Source organism: Monopterus albus, unplaced genomic scaffold (assembly GCF_001952655.1).
Source record: "Monopterus albus unplaced genomic scaffold, M_albus_1.0 scaffold2.1, whole genome shotgun sequence".
NCBI lineage: Eukaryota > Metazoa > Chordata > Actinopteri > Synbranchiformes > Synbranchidae > Monopterus > Monopterus albus.
In genome coordinates this window covers 2503280-2529103 of record NW_018127882.1, presented here as the reverse complement: position 1 = coordinate 2529103, position 25824 = coordinate 2503280, and the positions used below count along the sequence as shown (strand labels likewise).

The 25824-nt window shown below is 39.5% G+C and overlaps 1 protein-coding gene across 5 annotated transcripts in view; it reads right to left on the bottom strand.

Moving 5' to 3' along the window:
• Positions 1-25824, bottom strand: part of ldb2a (LIM domain binding 2a) — a 93693-nt gene that overhangs the window by 40203 nt on the left and 27666 nt on the right. For all 5 annotated transcript variants that reach the window (XM_020593533.1, XM_020593548.1, XM_020593513.1 and 2 more), the window contains exon 3: positions 22816-22918. In XM_020593533.1, coding sequence (XP_020449189.1) covers positions 22816-22918 — 103 coding nt within the window. The remainder of the gene's footprint in view (positions 1-22815; positions 22919-25824) is intronic.

The window sequence follows — 25824 nt, the reverse complement described above, 5'->3', positions numbered from 1 at the left end:
GCAAAGCAAACATCACACCAAAAACTGCAGAAGGATAAAGCTCTTGCATGAAGCCCAGATGACATGAAATATATGTGGGGATCTTCAGCTTGTTCCTCCCTCTTCACCTCACCCCACTGTTCTCGCCCTCTTTCTCTCTCTCTTCTTCTCCTTCACACATTCTCTTTCTCCTGCACTGTGTGCTGATTGGCCCGTCTTCAGTCGCGGGGCACTCCAGAGATACGGATTAGCTGGCACTTGTTTGGGCGAACACGACAAGCAGCATATGTCTCTCAAGTAGTGTGTACCCAAACATGCAATTACAAATAATTAACGTGGTGTTAATTAGTCACATTAATTCATGCCACTTTGTTGGGATTGTTTCCCCCCGTCGGTCCCCAGGACTCCTGCCAGCAACGTCAGCCAGCGGGATGGCGGGAGTGATTTTTCTGCTTCGAAACGAGAGCAGGGCGTCAAAAGAAAGAAGGGCCTCTGGCTGGCACACACACACACACACACACACACACACACACACACACAGAGTTCATGCCGACACCGAGACTCAACCACATAGGCAGAGTAACATTCGTCTCCCCATCAGTGACATGTGACACAATGAACGTACAGCCACAATAGATGCAATGTGTCCATGTTCAGGTTTGAGATAAATACATTAAAAAACACAGTAAATAATTTAAGGTGGGCGCTGTTCCATATTTTTGATTATTGCTAACAAATCCAATCAAAAGACACAACCAACAATGCAGTCTGTTCCTCAGCACTCAGCTTTATGCTTCTCCTTCCTACTGAAGATGTCAGTCTTTGAAAACTGGTCACAAACACTGTGGTTTTATTGTTTTTTTTAAAGGTTCCTAAACAGCTGGGCACTAGAGGTTTTAGCAAATGGTACTAAAATTGTGGTACATACTGTAGTGCACGTTATTTTCTCTTGCCCATTCATCCACATTCCAAGTTCTAGTGAGGGTTTCCAGCAGCAGGATGGTGTTTGTGAAGTAACTCAGTGCAACAGCGTGGCTCATTAATGTGTTTTTAGTAGTGTTTGGACAACAGCGGAGCTCTAAGAGAGAATTTAAATCTACAGTAGCAGAATGACAGACAATATTTGTTGGTAGGATCAGTTTATTGTTGGTGTTGGTCGGCAGTATTCTAAATTTGGACAGGGTGTCAATTTCTTACTCTCCTGCCATTTAGATATTTGAAGCATAGGCAGCCATACAAGAAGCTTTCCGGAAAGCACATCTAAAAAAATATAAAGCGACAAAATTAAGATGATAGTATTTTAATATAGAATAAGTAAATTTACCAAAGCCGATCTTTGATACTGTGTGTCTTTCAGTAGCAAAATGGTTTGATGGTGTTTGTAGGTGTGTGAAAATAGGCTGTTACAAGACATGGCTGTAGTTTTATCTTATATTTTATGTACTGTATGTTTGTTATCTGCACATGCATGAGTGGGTCTGTATGATATTTATTTCCACTATACTGTACGTACACATGGACGGCTGGATACTGTGTACGTACTGGCACATTCTTCAGTGATTACCAGTGTGTGTTTGTATGTGCACATATTGTATGTCTAAATGATTGTGCTTGTGTATGTGTTTCATACGTGCATGTAAGTTGACATCCATGGTGCGCAGGAGAGCAGAAGAGCCATACAGTGCGAGTCAGCTCAGTCTCTTTTGTCCACTACCAAAGTCATACACACATACTGTATACAGACACATATATACTGTAGCATTTACATGCACAGTAATGATGCACCTTGGGAGTACAGAAGCTGCAGATAAACAATATGCACAACCACATGCATAAACAAAATAAATCCTTGTGATGAACATAGGTGCTACATTTTAATTATGAGGAATTATTATTCCTATAGTGCATTTTATAGATAATTTTAGTTTTATGTATTAATTTATATATGTCGCAAATATCAGGATAAAACTAAAATGAAATTAGTTCTCACCATAGGACAAGTAAACAGTGATTGTTAGGCCATTCTTTATGATACTGTGTGCCCATTTACCCTCAGGTGGCTTGTCCAAAAGTCTCTAAGCAAGGAAAATGTTTTCCATCGGCCCCTTGTATAAGCTTCACATTAAAAGTCTCAAATTCTCACTTTAAACCAGCAGTTAAAGGTGTCTTTCAGTGGAAGAAGCAAACACTGTGGTTATTCAAACAAAGCAGCCCCAGAACTTCATGCTGAATCGATCAACAAAGAGCGATCTCACTTTTTCATGAGGTTGAGAGGAGGAGGAGGATCCCATGGATGGCTGAAATAGTAATAACTGTTACTAAAGCCTCCACATGGCAGCGAACACAAGAGGATTTCTACTCTAAACGAGAGCTATTACGTGGAAGTCATTACTTAAAGTTCATCATTCACTATCTGCAAAATATAGACTGCTATGATCTACTGTGTTGAATGGTAATTTTTTTGTGAGCCACACATTAAAGCTACTTCTATCCTTTGAAAAGTGCCAACACTTGTGTGTAATTTTGAGCTATCAATCATTTTTGCAAGAAAAGATCTTGTCCTTTTTTTTTTTCTTTTTTAAATAGCATTATCTCAGTCTGGAATTAGAAAAGTCAAACCCAGACCACTCAAACTTGTCAGTGATCTTTGTCCAACCTGTCCAGCTAGTGGACGACTGAAGCACATACTGGTGGAGTACAGCTCGCGGAACGAAGCCAAATTAAAAAAGAAAGAAAGAAGGGGGGGGGTTGACAGCGAGAAAGTCGGGAGATACTCAGTGGGCGATTATGCAGCAAATGCAGCTCTCCGCAGTGCAGGAAGAAAAAAGGGTGGAAATGAGAAGGGAGCAAGGAGAAATTGTGGATGATCCATAATGTCTGCATCCTGCAAATGTTCATCAGACAATTGCTGGCTCATTTCAGCAGAGTTCAAAAGGTAGAGCGAAGCACTTAGAAGGTTAGAAGGTCAATTCCCTGTGTGGCATCATGGAAAAATTATGGCACTAATGTTGGAAAGATCAGGGCAATAGTTATTCACATTACACTGCTAAATACAATTCTTTCCTCTTTCAACATTTATCTTTACAAGGCATGGGTGATAAAATATGTTTATACAATGTAGTATATATCACGATAGGTTCAGCTTTCTGGATATGTGGTTGTCTACTCTTTTTGGCTCCCAGTGAATTAAATACCTGAAAAAACAAAGTATTTTAACACATTGGTGATGAATCCTGAAGCTTGTTTGTACTTACTTAAGTTATCCTTTATGTACCTGATATAATTTACTTTACTTCCTTTCCTTCCCAAACTGACTTACTATTGGTGTATGTGTGTCACATCACATCACAACACATCATGCTAAATAAAGCTCAAACATAAGAAGACCTCTGAGGTCTCAGGCAGAAGCTAATGTGTACACTGTGCTGTTTGAAGCATGTGTTTTCCCAGTGGAGTGTTTTGACTCTTGACACTTCTGCTCTCTAGTTTTACATTTTAAGACAATCACCTATCTCCTGGGTGATTCCAGTCCCAAGTGGTTAAAATGGCTGAGCGGGGGTAGAATACCTGCCTTGAGGATAAGCTCTGACTTTACAGTTACTGAATGTTCCTGTAACCTCAGGTCCAGCTGAACACCACCCCATAACCTACACATTAGCTTAGGCTAAAGAAAACATACTATGGGACCTGTAAAAAAGCAGTAGATCAACAGACTCAGATAGGTAATATTGATTTTTCTTTTTCACCCTGTGACGTGTGTACAAACCAGTGCTTGCTTAGACTTGAACAGTATGTGCTGTAATCAATAAGTCGAGCTAAAAATACTATTAAAATTGATTATTACCCCTCAGTGTAAGCTACTGTTGATGAGCGTGAGAGGAGAGATGCATGGATGGAAACCAAGCTGACATATTGATCTCTGAGCCTAATCAATGGTCGAGGAGAGCCTACACTACTTGGCAAACAAATGTCTGTCTTCATTGACTCATATCTTTATCTAAATACCTGTCATGAGCCAGCGTTACTGGGTCAACAGGGAGGAGTATTAGATCATCGGCAAACTGATTAACTCAAGTTAACTTCGTCAAGCCTCTGACAAACAGCGTCATCGCACAGTGCTTCACAGAAGACACGGGCAAAGATGTCAACAAAAGACACAACAACAACACACACATGATGTTTAAAGGTTTATACAATGCTGCCTGTTCTTTACTCTGACAGAAACCAGTCATTCCTCCTATATATACTGGTGTCTTTTATTCCTCTGTAAAAATCCATTCCACAGTTAAGCTCAAGATAAGGATTTAGCAGACTGAGTTAAGGGGGATTTACCCTGATGAGCCAAAACATTAAGACAGCTGCTGTCTAATATGCTGTTGGTTTCTTGTGTGCCTTTCCTCTGACCACTGTTGGTGAGTACTCACCACTGCAAGCCATTTCAGAAAAGCTTCACATGTGCTCAACATCACTTCATCGGTGAGTGATCATATGTTGTCTCTTCTTTGTATAGTTTTGGACTAAGGGGTTACACCGCTATTGCTATTGCTCGCACAAAAGCCGTTTCCCAGAAAACTAATAATATGTCTGGGTTATGGCAGCCAACTCATGCAATGTGTGATGAGGGCCCACAAGTGAACAAAGCTTTGGTTTAACACAACTGGTGCAGTTCGACTCAGTATAAACCAAAGTCAAAACCATGCTGTAGGGGTCTATAGTGGGATTACCATTCACTGTAGTGAAGGTAGAGCATGCACATCCCAAGAAAACCTAAAACTCAGGTGCTTGGGACAAAAATGTTACATAAATTGAAATAAAGAACTGACGATGCTACCTTTTGGGTTTACTCCTTGAGACCTGGTAGGTCTGAGTGTACAGGAAGGGTTAAAAACACCCAGCATATATTCCAGAAGAACACTTTCACATACACATACTGAAGCCTGTGCACACAGTAAGTGTATATACTGTACACACACTAGGGCACACGCACACAATTGCACAAACACAAACCAGAATGTGGGAATCACTGCCCAGGACATGAAATATTCATCAGTCATAAAACTTTAATTCAATCTCTCTCTCTCTGTGTATTTCCTGTCATTGTGGGGGCTGCTCTATTCTACTTTGTGAGGTACAGTAAACACTTCCACCGTTGCCCTTGCAACCAAAAACAATAACAGATTTCATTAAAACCCCTTTTGACCAATTGTCCAAACACACCATCCAAAGCGCATCATTAAGATGCCGCTACATTTAAGACGGAGGAAACCATTGTTCGCGTAGCTCGAAATTACATTTCAAAAATGAATGCTGCTGGGTGGCAAAGCGAGGAGATGTCTTTGTTTAACACTGTGTTGACTTTTAGAGGTCCCCTCTTATCAAAGTTATTGTCACTCAAACCATGGCATGCAAACACAGACAAGAAAAGAACAGTCCAACCAATCCTCAGCATAGTTTATGAAAAGAAAACCAACATCCTGACTCTCACCTTCTAACGGCGAGTTTCAGTTCAATTTCAAGATCACTACTTTAATGACCAAAAGGCAGCTTGACTAACAACAGCCAATAACTCACGTGATGGAGAAATCATTTGGTGAATCAAAAAAGTAAAACCATGCCATACATTTTCCTTGGTTGTTTTTTTTAGCATGCGCTAGTGTCTAACTCGTCAGTTGCATACTGTATGTACACTTACAGTACAGAAAGCGTGTGTGCCTGGATCACTGTTAAAATTCAATTCTTCCTCTTCTGTATGGAATTTCTGATCATTAAAAACCAATCATGAGAATAAGTCCAGTCCCGACAGTCAGTCAGAGTGAAGAGAGAGCTTATCTGAGTTGGACAGGTATTTGTTCAGTGCTGACATTTATTTATTCAGAAAGTATCTAGTGTTAATCTTTAAAAAAGGCCAGTGTTAACTGTCTTTGTTGACTCTCTTTAAAGGGTGGTGGGTGGATGGCATGCATTGTGCAGATAGAGTACATTCAGAATGAAAATTTGTGACACTGCATAAATGTTCAATGAAGTGCTTATTATGTTGACAAGACTGCGAATCAGCATTACATTCCCTTCAAAACATAGAGAATTAATTGTACATCAGCCTACTTTTTATGAAACATGCATGATTTTGCAATTTTATTCAAATATACAAAGATGCAAATAATAAGAAGGCAGCATCAACTTAATCATTACATGTAAATAATCATATGCTGAACTGACAGACCTCCTTTATTATGAACAAAGTAAAATCATGCAACACAGCAGGAGAAAGGTGGTCTAGCCTTTTCTCCTTGGTTTTATAACAGAGGGCTGAAAATTCAACAGTAAGTAGCCTTCTCTGCCAAATGTCACATATTAATATATGTGACATTAATGCCATAGTTGCCTCTTCCAAGCATTTACAGCTCTTCAAAACTGGTTGTGCTGTGGTTTAATTAAGTTTAGTCTATGTAATGAAAGCTTATCAAAAGCTTATCAATATATATATAGTAACATACAGTATTAATCAAACTTTACTGTATATTTTCCAGGTTTTGAGAGGAAGAAAGAATCAAACAACAGCCAAGAGAAGGCGTTTCAGCAGCAGACAAATACTGCTGGTAATTCACAGTGGGAGAAATCAAGACAGTGTATGTTTTTGTCTTGTTTTCTCAACATCTGCAGACCAGTTTCAGCTGAATAGACCTCTATCATTTTGACTTTCCCAGCTGAAATCTGGGAGGTAGAGGAAGAGGGCGATAAGGACGAAGCTGTAACAAGAGAAAAGAAAAATGGCAAAGCAGAAAGACACAGAGAGTGAGAGCGAGAGAGAGAGAGACATCTCCAGTCACCCTCATCCAACCTCACGCCACGCGTGGATGGTGACTATTTGAGCAGAGAGGGAAGCAAGAGGGAAAAGAGAGGATGGTGGAGGGATTGGGGTGGGGGTGATTCGGAAGTGTTGGGGCTTGAGGGGGGAAGGTTCCCTCAAGGCCAGCTCTCATCCCCTCTTCACCTCTATCAATAATTCAGCAGGGGTCGCCCCCAGTCGCACCAACCCCCCGGGGCGTAGCTCCACAAGGAGGGCACAACACGCAGAGGAGGAAGAGACAAAGACACCCAATCGCCACCAAACCCACCACAAACAGCTGGCCAAATACTGGAACAGTGAAAAACTCAGCTCACACATTTTGTGAAGGACAAAACTGGAAATGTCATCCAACCCTGCATGTCACTGAGTGTTCAACCAGACCGTGAACACTCGATCATGGGATCTTCTTGGAGTGAATTAACAGCTCATACACATACACACACACGTCAGAGTCCTGGAGAGTCTAAATCAATGGTAATGAGTGTCGCTTTGTGCTGTTTGGCCTCTGACAATCAAGCCCTGATCTAAAAGAGGCAGCGATACCTGCTAGGCTCTCAGCAGCTCACCTAGGGAGAGGGGTTACGTTCAGGGGACGGTTGGGGGGGGTCCCACAAAGTCAAGGAGGCAAAATGAGCACAGGATGAATTTGTGTGTTACTGCAGGAATGTGTTGCAAACTGAATGTGCTCCAGATTGTCTTTTAGTTGTTAGTCTGTTCCACCTCTTTGACCATGTTTGGTCTGCTCTCCACAAAACTGGTGGGTGCTGTCACGGCGGGGTTGTCCATCTTTTATATACAGTCAATAGTCTGGACCCTCTACGTGGTCCTAAAATAAATCTGACAGGTCAAAGGATGATTACTGGGATAAAAAGAAGAAAAACATGTATTCTTGTTGTCAGATCAGTCCTTCCTGTTTCTCACTTTATCCAGATTTATCTTATTTTTTTTACGAAATTACCTCAAATGAAACAACTAGAGAAACATACTGCCTCGTTTTAAGAGGCCACAAGCCAGAAAGGTTAGGAACCACTGCACTTAAGTAGAAGAACATTCACAGTGCTTCCTTTATTTGTCCATTCACTCTCAGACTCTCATGGTGCTGGCCTCTGTGGGCATTTTGGTGTTATGCTCACTCTACCTGCTGAGGCACAGCCATCCTATTAGCTGCATAAGAATGGAAGTCATTGTTACAGTATTTTTAGTTGAGATATAGCATGGGGTACTTGCTAAAACACACCTGTATTGCAAAAACTGGTAATAACTGAATTGATAATAATAATAATAATAAATGGCACAAAAACAGTTTTTGCACTATTTATTGTCAAAAGGATACATAAAAAAAGAATGAAAACAAGACTTGATTGTAAATTTCTTATCTGATTTGGGCAGCTGTTACAGCGATTGTAAATGTGTGTGTGTGTGTGTGTGTGTGTGTAAAAAGAAGGGTTCTTGAGGGATGAAAAAACACCACATAAACATTTAATACCTTAAGTAAAGCGGTGTAGGCCCTTTCATAGACTATAGAGACTGATGGGTCTCCACTGCACTGTATTATATATAAATATGGATTTCTCTATGTGTCAATAACTCTGCTGTGAATGTACACATGCACATCCGTATGTGTGTGTGTGTTTTGTACAGTACATATGCCGTCTCTCTGAGTGTTTATGTGAATGTGTTTGCATGTTTACAGATGCATTTATGTGTGTGTGTGTGTGTGTGTGTGTGTGTGTGTGCTTTTGAGCACTCGCTACCTGTGTGTGTTGTGTGTCAGCATGAGCTTACTCTCACTTTCGCTGTGTGTATGCAGATGAGTGTGTGTGTGCACACTGTATATGCCAGTGTTTTCCAGGTGGAATTCTTCTTCTGCTCTCCGGTATGTGGATGAAATCCATTATCCATTAACTTCTCTGACAGAGCCCATCTTGTTGCCCTTTCTGGAATGTTCTACTGTTAAAAGCTCGTGTTGCACGTCACTCTTCATTTTTCATGAACTGCATGTTTGCCATCATGACTTCTAGCAAACATTCACAAATTACGTTTCAGCAGAACAAACCGCAGATGTGTACGGTAAGAGACCTCCCAGGAATACTTTCCCAGGGTATTTTAATGTCATGTTTATTTCATATTTTTTAGAAATTTAATCCAAGTAGAGATGGTTAATGCTATAATTTCCAAACTCTGAAGATGCTGTCTGATACAGCATTTCTTTCTCTTTAGAGGAAAAGTCTTATTTTCCACAGAATTTAGATTATACATCAAAAGTTGTATGTTTTGTATGTACACAATTTTTGTTCCTTCTTTACCTTTTTCTTCATACACAATATTTTCTCAGTATAAGCGTGATCTTAATTTGTGCCAATTCATACTGTATTTCACTATGAAACTCTCGCCTACAGTAAACTGGCATGCAACACACGTACAACACAGACAGTATATGTTTATATAGACATACTGTATATACTGTACTGTAAAGCAAAATAGATGAGGTAAAACCAGCAAAAAGAAGGAGGACACTGGGGAAGAAAAGAAGGATAGTTGAGAGACAGAAGAGGAGAACAGGAACAGGAGGAAGATGAGGGTAAAGAAGAGATAAAAGAAGAAAGGAGTAAGAAGGATGCAGAACTAAGACTGGGTTGGGGGTAAGCTGGCAGAGGAGGAAAGAGAAGATGAAAGTGAGAAGAGAACAGACAGCAAGAAGAAAAGTAGCGAGGACAGGAAAATGAAGAGAGGAGAACAGAAGGAGGGGGGAAAGATGGAGAAAATGTGAGGAACAGAGGGAAAAGGAGGGCTGTTTGCGACATCTGCTGTCTCTCAAACTGGAAGAGGGAGCTAGTTTTGTTTTGCTCCAGGGCACACACGGTGTTGAGAAACAGGAAGTGAAGGGACCTGCCCATCCTCTTGGACAGCTGGTACCCTCTGATAGCTGCTCCCCACTTCCTGTTAGCCACATACATTGGTTCCCACCCTGATGCAGGCCACCTGGAAACCAACCCGACTGACCACTCTCCATGTACTCCGGACAGTATACAGCCATCACAAATAACTACACACGATATAACACAGTAGAAGCCATAGATATGTGAACTGAGTTAGGGTTTTCTCAGTTCACATATCTATGACTACATAACTGATTTATCGGTGATTAAAATAGTTCTAAGTAAAAAAAAGTTCAGATAGCTTCCTCTTCTCTGTTCTGTGCTGTCTAACAAGGACCACACATCCTACTGTAAGTCACCAGCAGAGAATTCACAGGGTCTCTCCTGCATAACTGCATTAATTAGTGTGGCTGTGTAACAGCATGAGAAGAGTTACTGAATGACTTATGTACAGTAAGCCAACATGGTTACAACACTAAGTAACAAAGCAGCTCTGCCTCAACAAATATCTCTGCATTAGCAGTTCTATGTGCTTCAAAAATTATAACGATTCTATATTCCTATCTATTGTCAACTTGAATGCAATGAAATTTTAATAACTAACACATTTGCAAAATGAGAAGACTTTTTTTTTTTTACCTTCTCTCCAGGCTTTGGCATGTTTCCAGTTTTGCAAATCTCCCACGCAACTGCAAAGCTCAGCATTGAAAACAACCCCCTACCTGCAATTATCTTTAAGTCGATTTTGGACCAGACAAAGCCTGACACGCTAATATAAGACTCGTGACCTGATCAGCAGGCTAATCAAATATCCTCTGAGCTGCAGCAAAAACTGTACAAAGACATGACAAAGAATTAAACAAATGTTTAAGAAATAGATAAACACAGGTAAATTCTATGAGACTGGGCTGTCCCAGAGACAGTCGAGAACAAAAGAGGAAGTAAAGCCAGTGGAAAAGCAACACAAACAGTTCATAAGACAATGTGAGCACTGATGGAAAACTCCCTTTTATTGTGTAGGAAACTGTATAAATTCTACATTACAACATACAACCCCTATAACATTAAATATAGCACCAAAATGTACCCTCCAAAATAAAAGTATTTGCTTTAGCCACATAGCACAGGAATTTATAATGTATTGTTCAACGTTTTGTGCATTTCTAGTTGTATTTTATGATTATGTTGTTGGTTTCCATGCTTAATGTTTTGGAAACTGAGGAGCTAATCTGTTTGTATATCTGAACTAAGCATTTACTTTAAGGAAATATTTGAACCATTAGTAATGTACTGTTATAAAAAGATGAGAACACTTCATAAGACATTTTTATGGTAAATTATGTCTTCTCTAGCCAGCAGCTAAACATCATAGATGACTGTTTGACTGCTATGCCCACAGTCCCACTAAGGAAAAGGTATCACTGCTATAGAAACTAGGTCTCTCTCAGATAAATGTTAGCATAATGTTATTCCATAAGTATTACCACAGTACCACAAATATGCAAACAAACACCGGTGTTTTTACTTAAAATCAGTAATGTCTGTTCTTTTAATTCTTCATTTGTCCTTCAGGTCTGTTGTTGTCTGTAGTTTGTGGAAAGCATTCAATAAAGAAACCTTATTTGGTCCAAGTGAAGTAACGACACACAAGAAAACAGTGATGGCACAATATTATTTTTCAGTCAGTGTGTTTTTTTTTTGTTTTTTTTTTTGTTAAAATGAATTGTGGATACCTCCTAATGTGCTTACTTACATAACAGCAAGGTTTCTGTGCAAGAGTTGACGTCAATTATTTTAGATACTGGATACGGTTTTTAAAACAAAAAGGCTATGATTTTCAGCAGCCTCAGAACCACATTATGTCCTAACAAGACTTAGCTCTTTCTTCTCTGGTCAAAGAGTGCAACAACACCACATCTCATGTCTTCGGCTGGATATTTTCATCAGACTCAGGCTGAGCAAACACCCACTAGTGCACACATGAAAAAAAAACCCATCAGGATCGTAGCAAAACTGGATTCACATCAAATCAAGGCATTATCATCAATTAGCCTTATATTACTACAGATGTATTTGTCTCACTGAGTTCACTGTTATTCCTCATGCTTTGGTTTTTGTTTTACACTGATAACTAAAGACTAGAAACGTTACATCAGATTCCACATAGAGCGTCAGAGCTGTGTTTGCAGCTGGCAAAACTCTGGAAACTTAAAAGCATTAAAAGTCATTAAAAATATTCATACTAATTTAATATACTGTGCAGCAAATTAAACAACAAAATACGGTACTTTTAATTACTGGTGACACATGCACTTAAAACCCCTCATAATAAATATATTTTAAAAAATTCTAAAACAAATAAAGGAAAAAAAAAAGTTCAAACTAAAGGATTTATATGACAGGAACATGCCCTTTCCCTTCTGTCTAGCCAACACATTAATGAGACCTGATAGAGGACATCAGCTACACAGAGACAAGCTGCTACTGCCTCTTGTCATGGGAATCAAGTGACTGTTTCTGATAATTGTTGATTTAGTGTACCTCATTCAGAAATCACTATGACACGTTACAACATTTTTATTCATTTTCAGCCCAAGCAAACTTGCTGAAACAAACTGTTTTTTTTGTTTGTTGTGCCTTTTGCTTGATAATGTGAATGTTCAACCTCACTCGGCGCCAACTCAGACTGGTGGCATCCGATCTGATTGGCTCCACAGACCACACACAGAGAGGGGAGAGGAGAGCAGTGGCAGAGAAGCAACGATAACACGCTTATCGCCAGGTGAAAAACAGACTCTTTCTATTCAGGCACTGGCTAAACAACCAACTGGCTCAAGTCAGTGTCTTAATTGCCACTGGGTGGACATCATAGTGAGAGAGTGTATAAAATAACAAAACAACCTGCAATTAGACTTTGAAACAATCATTTGATGACATTAAATTTGTACATTTTATATCAGATGTAACAGCAAACTAAGGCAAACAGCTGTGGAATAGTAATCAGAAGGTAAAATAAGGGGTGCAATGGATCCAGCAGGTCTGACCACACCCAACACAAGTGCTGCACAAATGCTGTAGGTGGACTGTGTGCTCTGCATCATAACTGTGGGGAGATATATGAAGATGGGAGGCTAGTGTTATAGGTCTGATATTCCAGCATCTTGTCTGTTGCTTAAGGGAACAACATAAACTGTAAAGAAACAGGGATGTTTATTTTGTTTGTTTCTTTGCTTTACATTTAAAGGCATGAGTTAAGCCTTGTTTTCAGATCAGACTTTAACTCTGGTTTATTAAAAAGCTGAGTAAAAGCATTTCTTCAGATTTAAGTAAAGTCTATAAACACTACACGTGTCTTATTGTCACTGCAGAACGGGGCAGGCAGGATTTCAGAAGAAAGCACTGTTGCAAGCCGGAGTGTTCAAAATCTCTGCAGGAGCAAACAGGAGTGGGATTGTGGAACTGCAAGAGCACGGTCAGGCACTGGTTTAAAAAACAAAACAAAAACAGTGCTGTGTGGACTTCTAGGTCAAAGCCTAACAAACACAGAATGAAATGAGCACACAGCATCATCACAACCTTTGTGCTGTTACAGCAGCTTTACCACACTCGGCTGTTGTCCAAAAACCGACTATATCCAAGTCCAGAGCACAACGGTGCATAACACAGGGTTAGAGACAAAACCTAGATCACAAAGCTTTGGGGGAAAGTAATTAACCTATTTAAAAGCAGCTTCATGAACATCAGGATGAGGTGAAACACCTCACACAGCCCCAGAAGTCAACAGCTCTAAACAATGTTGAACCTTTTCAGCTGCTTCCCTGAAAGAACTGAAGACTTTCCTCCTTAAGAAGCACTATTTTCCTACTCACATGCACTCTAATGAGGAATGGAGTGCTGCACATATTTTCTGATTAACAGATTAGTTGATCAACAGAAAAATAAACAGCAATGACTTTAGTTTTTTATCAAGCAAAACTGCCAGCATTCACTGATTTTAGCCTCTCGAATGTGAGGTTTCAGCAATTTCTCAGTTTTATTTTACCGTGAATTGAATATTTGGGGGTTTTCAGCTGTTGGTCAGAGAAAACATACAATATGAAGATGTCACTTTTGGCCATGGGAACTGCTGATGGGCATTTTTCACTTTTCTTTTTCAAATCTTATACACAAAAAACTAAGTTAATAGAAAAAAATATTTTGATTTAAAAAAATTCTGTGTTGAAAATGAAGCAAATATTGCACCTTTAGGCTACAGCTATGGTGAAGGACGACAGCAGCACTACTCTGTAACAGATGCTTGTATAATTTTGCCTGCTCATATACATTAAGTAGATTTCACCCTCACAGTGCTTTCAGTATGACTCATTGTTTGTTTCTCTGAAGGGTAGGTTCTCTGCATTCTCTTTCTGCTCAACTAACTTAAACAGAGAGAGGCTGGATCTGCACACTGTCAACTGTAAAAATGTTATAAAATTACACAGAGCACGGTTTACAATAGATGGCAGTGTCGAACTATCCAGGAACAGCACACACAGCAAAATGTTAAGGCTACATGTTTTGGTTTAAATCTATAATTTCTCTCATTCTCTTTCTCTCTCTGCCTCTCTTTGTGGCCGATCCAGCGCCGTAGTTCCCAGGCTCGACTAGACTGTCAATCAGCCGTAGCCTACATCTCAGCGCTGCAGCTGAGCCAGGGTCGCATCATCCCACCTGCCAATCACCGCTCTACACCTTCAATCCATCCTATCCATCTCTCTGTAAAGCAGCTTCGCACACTGTCCCCCCACTCCCCTCCTTCCTTCAAAACAACCCCCTCCACAGAAGCACTGAGATCCCCCTTTAACTCTCAGCCCAACGCACACACATTCACTAAGACGTGCACATTCACACACAAACACTGCTCACTGCTTGAACAGAAAAATCACATTCTCAATAAGATATAGAGGAATAAATATGGACACATGAACACGCAGACAGGCAGGCTGACACTGCACTGGTCCCGTACTGTACCTTCATTTGGGACTGCGCCTCTCCTTCTCTACTTCGCAGCACCCAGTTCAATAATACAGCCCCCCTCAAACATGGCCTTCCCAACCCTCTGCTGTCAGTCTTTTATTCAACAGAAAGGGAGGCAGATTATAGCTTCAGATTTCTCCTTCCATCCCAGCCCACCATTCAGGTTCTATGTATGAACTCTGTCTATAAACATTATTTCCATTATGTATGAGGCTGAGACAATATGTGAAACACTAGGGTGAGACTAAATATAATAAAGATATGTCCAGACTGTCCATTAACATCATTACAAGATGATATACAAAGAACACACAATATAAAAGACTTTTTTTTACATTATGATGACTGTAGAGATGAGCTAAAGCTGGAAACAAACTTTATCACAGTGCATGGCATTGCTAAAGACATGTTTATGATCTGGCTATGTGGTGTATCTTATTTTCCAATGGTGACTTGTTACAGACTTAATTACAGCTGCACTAACGTTTTTCCTCCAAATCAAACGATTACAGTGTGATAAGGAAGGGGTCATTTGCAGTGATGAAACTATGAAAATTTTCTTGCAACCTTCTACATCTCTGCAGTAATTTAGTCTCTTTTGGCACATTGTTTTCATTTTACAGCACATTCACTGGTTCAGTAAATCCTGTTTTCACCCAACAACCTCTGATTATCCCAGCAACAGCCCAGCATCAAATATCATGCAAAGTTAGCAACTAGCTGGTGAACACAGTAGAGTTACTGTATTTTTCTCTGGAGCAGCGAAAACCAAGACGGAGCTAAAAGGGGAGCAAATATTGGGCATCCAGACGGGTGACAAATATAAAGAAAACCCAACATAAAGTGTCTTGGTAAGGTGTTGGGCCACCACGTGCCCCCAAAACAGCTTCGGTGCACCTTGGCATTGACTCCGCAAGTCTCTGAGCTCTACTGGAGGGATGAACACCATTCTTCTAAAAGATATTCCCTCATCTGGTGTTTTGATGACAGTGAAGTGCTGAGGCTTAACAGCAACCTTACCAGTTCTCTTTAAAGTCTGCTGATGCTAAAAGGCTTGCAGTCGTGCAGTTGCTTAAGCTTTCAAATTTCTTTTGTTTAGGATAAAACCGCATGAATCAGTAGTCCGAATAAAATGATTAATGTCTTTCAAAAGTAGCTTTATAATGGGACTATGAACAAGGAGCTGGTCATTACTGCAAAGTAAACCACTGATGCACAACAACACATGATGGCTTTTGCTAAATACAAGACTAATGCATAAATTAAACTGGCAGTGTTTTCTCTGTATCCCTGGACCAGCTAAAGACATCCTGTTCTTCTGTTTAAGATATTTTCAGCCAATACAACAAAAGCAGATTTAGCCAATACTTGTAATAGCTGCTCACTGTGATCATGTTGGTATGTGCAAGACTGGCCTAAGAAAAGATCTAAACATGATCACGTTTTCATCTGGACATAAGACTCGTAATGATTAAACATTTCCCACTTTTAATTCATAGCACCAAGTGAGTTCCTTGTTAACCTTCCTCCAGAGTAGAGGCACTGCTGTTCTTTCTTTCACACATATTAAAGCTGTTTCTCCATGTTTTCTTCCTCCTCATTATGTCCTAATGCTTACTTAAAGATTATTAGCTGTGGTCATTTTATCGCTGCAATTATTGCGTGCTGCAATGCAAGAATAACTAGATGAATTGTAAATGTGTTGTGAATCACTTTCGCAGTGTGCCCTGAACCAGCCCACTAAACATGCAGAGTTTTCCCTCTCTTGTTTGAACTACTTCTAAAATGAGCCTTGCTCTTTGATTGCATCATGGAGTGCAGCTTTCATCAGAAGCCTCATAGATTGCAGAGCCAGACAAGGTGCCGGAGCGAATGTTCAGGCCATTGCAATTGGGGGCTATAATTAGATAGAGTTTCTGAATATCTGGTGTAAAAAGCAATAATTGGCCTCCACCGATGGAGAATTGTTTTACACGCACACAGGGGTACGCAAACATGCACCAAAACACTCTCGGTCCAAAGATGAAATGTGATGCCAGCAAGTACATATTAAAAATATTAATTTTTATCAAAGCAATATGCTGCTCTGGCAATACAAAACTTTAATAAGTTTTATTTCCAAAGACACCATAAAATATTATGACATATTGGAGACTACAAATTCTCATTGCTCACATTTAGTCCTCCTCAGATCTTTGCAAAACAAGTCGAGGCAAGACAATGCAATATGCCTGGATAAGCTGCTTGTGTTGTCTTCTGTCATGGTTAGTGTTACCGATATATGTACATTGCACTTAAAGACGATAGACGATGTGTCGAAGTTTGCTTTTCATTAATAACACAGGGTGGGAAATTATTCAGAGAGCAGCCATGTGCTTTGGCTCTTACAGTAAGACTGTCAAATCTCTGCCGTTTCACCAGGAAACAAACTGACATGAGGTTGTCTATCTCAGTCTCTGGTTTTCTGGTACAACAGTTAAAATACTGGGTAAAACTGGAGATTTACTTGCCCCTGAGAAGCATCCTGCAGTTGAGATTAAGATAGCAACAAGTTATTATTTTGATGATCAATGAATCATTTGATTTTTTTTATCTGATTAATCAAATATTGATTTCAAAGTAAAGGATAAGATGATAGAAAAGGCAGAGATGGAGGTGGAGAAGTCTCTGTATTAGTGTTCCTCTTCCAACAATTAACATACAGGCACTTCCGATATTATTTATTTCCTCTGAGAAGCCACAATGAACACCAGCTGGAGACAAGTTACAAAACACGTAAGCGCAGCTCCTTGCAATAAAAAAAAGAAAAAAAAAAGATTAGGTAAATTGGCTTTTCTAGTTTTTCCTCCGTTGAACGTTATGAAATTAGAGCACCTCAGAATGAAATGATTATTTCCTTGTAATTATCGAATAAGCTACTGAGAGACTCAAAAAATATAATTCAGCTTCAACAAGGTTTTCTGTGTTGAAGTTCTTACACTTTCATTCAGTATGCATAAAGTGCCTTATTTGAATAATACATTCATTAAGCCTATTTTAATGGAATATTTAAAAAAACATTTTGTCAGGAACGACCTCAGATATACCAACATGTGTTTACAAGCAGCAGCTGCATAAGAAGACACACATATACACAGACTTGCCCTTTTCATTTGCTTAGTATGTTTGATCTTTAACGAGACAAAAATTCTCTCTTCAATTTACAAATGCCGTGGCAAACGTATGATACTGTAGAGTTAAAATAAGGTCCAAAAAAATAAGCACAAATCACGACTTTAACCTTCATATTCAGAATACATACTGCTGAGGACCTAATATCTTGTCCTATGCAGTATAACAGTCTGAAGAGTCTTTGTTTCACTGTAAAATGTTATGACCTTTTATTTTGTTGTAAGTATTCCAATATGTATGCATGGCCCTTTTAACCACTGGTAACCACTCTCTGCCTCCTACACTCTCACATCTCCATTGGTCAGTGCTGTTCTGACCTGTGCAACGACAAATACATGCTGTATATCTGCTTTTTCACAGGGCTGGAAGCAAAGATTATTTCAGAGTAAGACCACAGATGGTCATGTTTATATTTTATATGTTAGCCAGTCAGCCGATGCTTTGTAGAGTGACTAACAATGAATGCAACAGCAGAGCGAGCTTACATGTTTGGACCGTAAAATAAAAAACACAAAGGATACAAGAGTCCAAAGCACCCTGATAACAAAGACAGACATTTCTGTGTCACAATAATGACTCCTTACAAAAGAAACTGTGCAGAAATAAACTCCAGAGAGAAATGGTAGATTCCGGACGTGTCTTTCCCCTTAAAAGCAAACACTGATTTATTCAAATACTGCAAATGTATAACACTCTTAATGGTCATTTCTGAGCCACTTATTAGCATGATTCTTTTCTGTCTTTCGTCACTACATTCACATCCTACAGTAACAGTAAAAAAAGAAAGAAAGAAAAAAGTTCCACAAACAGACTATACTACTTATAATCAAATTTAGAGTCATGTCCAATTTTAGCTTTAAAAAGATTGTATAAGCTCTAGTTCTCTTCAGAGACAGGCTGATAATCTGGACATTCTGTCAAAGTACAGAATGGTCAGTGGACTGAACACAGTCAACAACCACAAACTTATTTATGAGCCTGTGTGTCTAAAGGTATTTTTACATGACTTGACCATTCAGTTTGTCAGCTTTGTTGCTGCTTTGGTACTGTAATTAACACTATGCAGGTCTGAGTACTCCCGATGCACTGTCAGATTTTTTTAAATTGGAGGAGAAAGAAGACAGGGAGAGACTCAGGATGCAACAGTGGAGAACAAAACATGGAGAAAGTACAGAAGGTGCAAATGATTCAAGATTTAAAGAAAAGGGTGAAGGAGGAAAAGAGAGAAACTGATTCAGAACCAACACAGGTGTCAGCGAACTGTTCTAACTTAAATACATCATCTAAATCCACCCACATTCAAAACACCAGCCTGGAACCTGCAATAAAATAACTGACAGACATTTTAATACAGTGACAAATAACTATGTTCATGTACTTTCTTATGCTGTTAAAGGGGTGTTTGTTTGCTTAGTCAGGTTTGTAGACACTGCAGTAAAATGATCAGGTTGCTTCTGACCAACTGAGACACACAAGTCAATCTGTTCCATTTATTTATGAAGTTTAAATAAATGCACATCGACTTCAGATTTACTTGGTGGCAGCCTGACCAGCTGCAGAATGAAGGAGCGGAGCTGCAGGAGACCAAGGACAGAGCTCTGAAGATGAAGCAGTAGCAGAGGTATACTGGTAAGTAGAGGAAGTAACTAGCTTTTATACTGTATATACTGAAATAGTTAATAAACAAAAATATCACAAGGCAACAAATGAACCGAATGTGTAGGATTCTAGATTTAACACTACTGTGAAGACAAGATGTTATTATGACTGCAATGAATAGATGTTATAACTCCAGTTGGGCAGCTAGAAAAGTAATTAGTTTCAAAAGTTTTAATTTATTCAAATGTGTTTCTTCAAGATTAGGCTGCAACAGCACAGCAGACCATTTCTGAGTGAGCACAGTTAGTCCGCTAGAAATAAAGAATATATCCCATAATCGCATCAACAGCATCAGTATTTGCGATACTACTACATTTGCAACAGTACTATGTGGGCTTGCCACCCTGCTGCTTTTCTCATTTTGAAATGAATGCAGCTGCTAAGCTATGCTGCATGTTAGCATTTAGGATGAGAGGCTATTATTTGCAGTGGACATATGATTTTGCTATTTATTTTGTAATTACTTACTATATCATGTAAGTTCACCAACTTGAAACTGTCCTTAGAAACTTCCAAACAGCCTTGAACATAACTCTGAACTCTTACCTCACTGTAAGATGCTCTGCAGCTCTACCTAAAATTAACAGCAGTACTGAGCAGTGGCCAAAATAACTCAATGGAATATGTTTGACAGTCAGTTTTTCTATACGATGCACTGTAGTTGTTTTCTATGTATAACGCTGCCAATGTGGACTGCAGAGAGACAACATCACTTTCAGAAAGTGTGATTTTTTAGTTTTTCTTTGCAGTCAAATCTGTTGCTGGGTACATATGAGGGTGGTGGACTTTTCCTGAATGGTGTATATGTGTGTGTGTGTGTGTGTGTGTGTGTCCTTGTCCTTGTTTTCAGAAAACTTGGGGCACACTAGCTTCGCAAAGACCGGCATCACTTGTGAAGACCAGCCTCCAGGTCCCCATAGTTCGTCGAATGTTGAAAAAATGATGTGGTGTAAAGTCAGAGCAAGTGTCAGCTTTGGTTGAGTGTTAGGATAAGGGTTAAGGTTAGGCAAGTAGCAGTTATGATTAAGGTTAGAATAAATGTCCCGGAAATTAATGTAAGTCTATAGGGACCTGGTAAAGGATGTGTGTGGGTGCATGTGTGCATCTTAGCGCACCTGAATGTGAATCGAGGAAGGCTTGCGACTGACGGTGAGTCATCATCGCCATGGCGTTAAGCCTCCCGGTCCCGGGGGAACAGGGTTACCGTCTCTGCACCACTGGGGATTTTTATTTTTACATTTGAAAAGCAAGCCGGAGCCCAGCTCACAACAATCCTCCACTCCCGCTCTCCTACTCCTCCACAACTGAGCTAAACCACACACACTAACACATAAACAGCAGCAGACACATCTCATTTCAGAGCACCAAGTCCTTATCTATGTCTGTGTGATATTCAATATGTTTCAGATATAAAAAAACAAGCCTATGCAGATGAGATGAACGGGACAGTATCACAAACTCAATAACGGCCTCTGCTCAGTCACTGTAGCTGCAACGTGGGTGTTTCTATGCAAGTGAGTTCAAAGTGCACACAGTCAAGTGCTGAAAATATTTCCTCAAACTCAGGCCCTTAAAGTTTCTAAAAATCCAACACTAAACCAGACCCTGTGAAAATACAAGACATATAAATTAACACTTTTTATGGTCTAATAGTTTAACAATTTATAAATATGTTTAGCTGCCTTATTACTGAGAGCTAGCAATGATCTATACCATTTATATTTGTGTGTAGGTACAGAGTAATGCTGCATCTAACCATTGTTTTCACTATTGATTAATGTGCCATTTATTTTTTTTAATTATCAATCATTGAGGTTACAAAATGTCAAAAAATAGAGAAATCTTCAGATGTCTTGTTTTACCAAATCTCCAAAAACAGTCGTGACAAAAACCCAGCAAATGCTCAGAGACGCTGTGGGATAACGTTAGTGTTATTAATCAAGACACTGAAATAACTGAAATTGTTAAACTGTTCAATAAAAGCGGACATGAAATTAGGTGAATGAGTAACATACAAGGTGGCCATCAGTTTTAATTATCTAAATATTGTTCCTAAAACTCCTTTGCTAGTTTGGTATTGCAGTTAGCTCTAAATAAACTACTACAGATATATACACACTGGCAAAATTCCATATTTTCCCAACTGAATTGCCCCTGAATTGCAAAGCCACCTGAGTAAATCTGCTAAATATCTTATGTTTCTATCAAATTTAAATCTTTAGCTTGCTATTAGTATTGCATCTGTTTGAGGAGTGGATCCCCTACTACCGAAATGCTTCTTGGGAATCACAGTTTACTGCTTCTCTCCTTGTGTTTTACTTGAAGACATGTTACCAACACGTTGCTGGTTAAAGCCCTTTTTATGAAAAATGTGACACATGATTTTTATATAAAATGCAATAAATCGCTAGCAGCCATCCTGAAACAGTCAGGAAAAAACTGTAGTAGTGAAGAGGCCAAAAAAAGAAAACAGTCACGTCATCATCTGCTGTTTGTCCTGATTTTGTTTTGGTGAAACTTTGACATTTTTGACATTCTGTTCTTTTTTGAGGTTGAGCACCCAACTTAAATTCAGTAACGGAGAACCGCTGTTTTCTATTTTGAGTTCATGGGATGTATCCAAAAGCACTCTGGGTAAATCCCAATTCCTGCCTAGTAAATCCCAGTTCCTTGCTCAACCCAGAAGTCGCTACAGTCCGCCTTCATGAAGGATGTCCCAGAGGACATCCTGAAGAAGCCGTGAGCAAGGAGACACAAGACCATCCTTTGTAGAATTCCTTTTTGGATCAACACGCCCCTTAATCAGAAATCAGTTTGTGATTAGGTGCTTGAGAAGAGGGAACAAAGGAATGGACATCTCACGCCTGTAAAACATGTTTCCTCAATGCCTCTCTCCTTGATTTTTTTTCTTTTGCATTTTACATGGGTGGGACTAAGACACATGGAAGATTTAAGTGATGGAAACATGGACACAACTACAGGAATTGAAATCTACCCTCTGTTTAGCACATAGTGCCCAATATTAATCCTCCACCATTTTATTTAAGTGTCTGAATAAATAAATGTGAAGTTTAAGTAACTGCTATATAGCACCCGCACGAATTCCCACAATAGAATAAAAAAAAGTAGCGTTTACAACAGATACGCTTCAGCTGCACTATTTAGCTTCAACCAGTTGGGCAATAAATGGCTATAATAATGTCAAAAATTAAAAACTTTAAACAACTTGGATTACTGCATTATCTGAAATATTAGAAGTCTTACTGTATCTCTTTGGTCCATCTTCGAGGCAGAAGGAGAGCGTGAGAGTAGCGTCCTCCTCAAAAAACTCTGTGGCAAAGGCGTCCCACCACAAACTATCACTTTCCTGTTAAAGGACAAAAAGAATACAACAGTTAGACTGAAGCAGGACTTTCTTGGGGTTAATCAACTTTTTTTTAAACAATTATCTTTAGTTTACCAGAATCTTTAAAAACACAAAATGTGCAGTATGTAAAAGCATGTCACTTCAGTTACCCATCTGCCCTGCAACAGAACCATGGGTTCTTTCAATTTGGTTTGAAACTCTGCATTTTCTTCTTTTATTTAATAACCAGTGAATTTCCTTCATCCAGGTTGTTGCTCTTGTGCTATTGCATTTTTTTAACATAAATTTAATATTGATTTAGTCTGATAAGACAAAGATATTGTGACCATGCAGGATTTTCTATGAGACAAGATAAAAGGAAAAAAGAACATTGTTTTTTGATACATGAAGTCAGCAGTGCAGGGCACATATTCCTTTTATTGTAGGTTGGCTTATTTGTTCCATTTCATTAAAATGAATTTTATGAGCTTTATTTAAATCACACTTTTTACATCTGGGTTTATACAGAGCTTCATCGATCAAGTGTGAACAGTAAAATAGTCAAATACATTATGTGGGCTGTAAAAAAACATCACTACGAAAGGACAACAACAAAATGTTAAGAGCTACAAAAATTAAAATGTTTATGACAATGTGTCTATAAATCAAGGTTAAATATGTGATTTCATAGAGGATGCTGGCTGCCGGCCAAACACATGTCAATGTAAAGCCAAAGCCTAGTAACACCTTTCCCATTTATAGCCTTGACTTTGCCTGAGGCTCCAACAAGTCTGAAATACAAGCTGAGGTCCAACAGCTTTATAATTTGCGGCTCCCTCAACCTTTTACAGCGGGTGAGGATTCCTTTAGCATGTGTTATTCTCATCATCAACATAATCATCATGCTTAATACTATCAATATATCAATATTATTATTGTTAGTAATAGCAGTAGTGTTTTCTTAGGCAGTGTTTTTAAGTTAAATTAACAAATTTAAGAACTTTACTTAAACTGTTTACACAACAGCTTACATTTCCATGTTTATTGACACTTGAAGATCATTATTGTGGTAGTGTCTGGAGTTGCAGTGACACCATTATTAGTAAAAGTTATAATAGCAAAGGTAGTAACAGTAGTACTCTATTTGGAACAGTATCATCAGTTGTGCTTGTAGTAGCAGTAAAGGTCGTCAGCTATAGTTCTATAGCAATACTAATTGGAGTAGTGATTAAATTAGTTGTAGTACTAGGAACAATACCAATAGTTATAGTAGTTGTATTAGTAGTGAATGTGACAGCACCATTAGTATTACCAGTAATAAAGTTTTTTTAGTATGTTGCTCTGTTTTAGGAGAGCCCTTGAGGCAGATTTGTGATTTTGGGCTTCAGAAATAAAAATCAACTTGACTTATTTTGAGCCTTCATGCGTGCATATCTGTATGGCTGCATTATTTTGAGGTGTATTAGTAGTAGTTGTCGCACTAGTTGGCGGCTGTAATTGTAAAAGTAATAATGGAAACTGTAATTGTACTAGTGCTAGTAGTAGTGACATGCAACAAAAGCTGTGTTCATCTTCTCACAGCTCTGTGAGGAAACACATTCATGTAAATCTCTTTGCCCTGAAATCAGTCCTCTACCAGCAGTTCACCCTCCTCCCCCTTGTCATGAGCCCGACTCCTGCTGTCCTGCCCTGCCCTCCCCCTCCACCCACCAACATTGGACTGATGCTAATTTCCTCTGACACATTATGGCAGATCACCAGGTTTCATTTTGCACTGGGCTGTGGGATGGCAAGCACTTTCCAGATGTTGATAATTAGTGTTGTCGCCATCTAGCAGCGTCAAGCCCAATAAGCAGTGACCAGGGCGCCCAGTAGGTCAACGTGCCTCAAATACGATGAGTCTGATGCAAAGCTGTGGTGTGGAAGACCTGAAGCTCACCCTCGTCCAGCCAGTCAATAAATAGGTGACCATGGGTTAGTGGACTAGAGACTGGAGTGAAACTCAGAACGGTGGAGTTTAAACATCTATATGGAATTTTTGATTACAAACATTTATTGCTTGTGGAAAGATCAAGAGTGGTGGAATAGTTTTTTGTATTTTCATCCAAATCAGAGTATGAATTTTTACTCCAAAATTAAAGAATCAAATTTTATGCTATAAAATGATGGAAGAAACTGTGCATATAAATGTAATTATTCAATATATTCCTGGAAAAGAGCTGCATCCATTCTGTTAAAATAAATGTCATACCCAACAGATGACGCTGCAAACAGCAATATGATACATATTTATACCAGGGCCCACTGATTATTTTCGTAATCAATTACTCTCTCAGTTAGCAATGATGAGTATGGATGGGTAGCCCCTACAGCACCCCAGTCCCCTCCAGTAAATAAATGAGTCAAGACAGGGTTAATGAATGTCATAATGACATAATTTTGTTGCTGCTCTGACAACAACCCTTCAGCGCAGTAGAATGTCTGTGGTTTAGGTCTGATAGTTATTACCATAGTATCTGTTAGTGTCATTGTCATGCATGCCTAGTAAAATTGAAAAAGAAATCACAAAAATACTACCAATTGTATTATCCATCCATCCATCCATTTTCATCCGCTTATCCGGGACCGGGTCGCGAGGGCAGCAGTCTAAGCAAAGATGCCCAGACTTCCCTCTCTCTAGACACTTCCTCCAGCTCCTCCGGGGGAGTGCCGAGGCGTTCCCAGGCCAGCCGAGAGACATAGTCCCTCCAGCGTGTCCTGGGTCTTCCCCGGGGCCTCCTCCCGGCGGGCCATGCCCGGAACACCTCCCTAGGAAGGCGCCCAGGAGGCATCCGAAACAGATGCCCGAGCCACCACAGCTGGCTCCTCTCGATGTGGAGGAGCAGCGGTTGTACTCTGAGCTCCTCACCTTATCTCTAAGGGTGCGC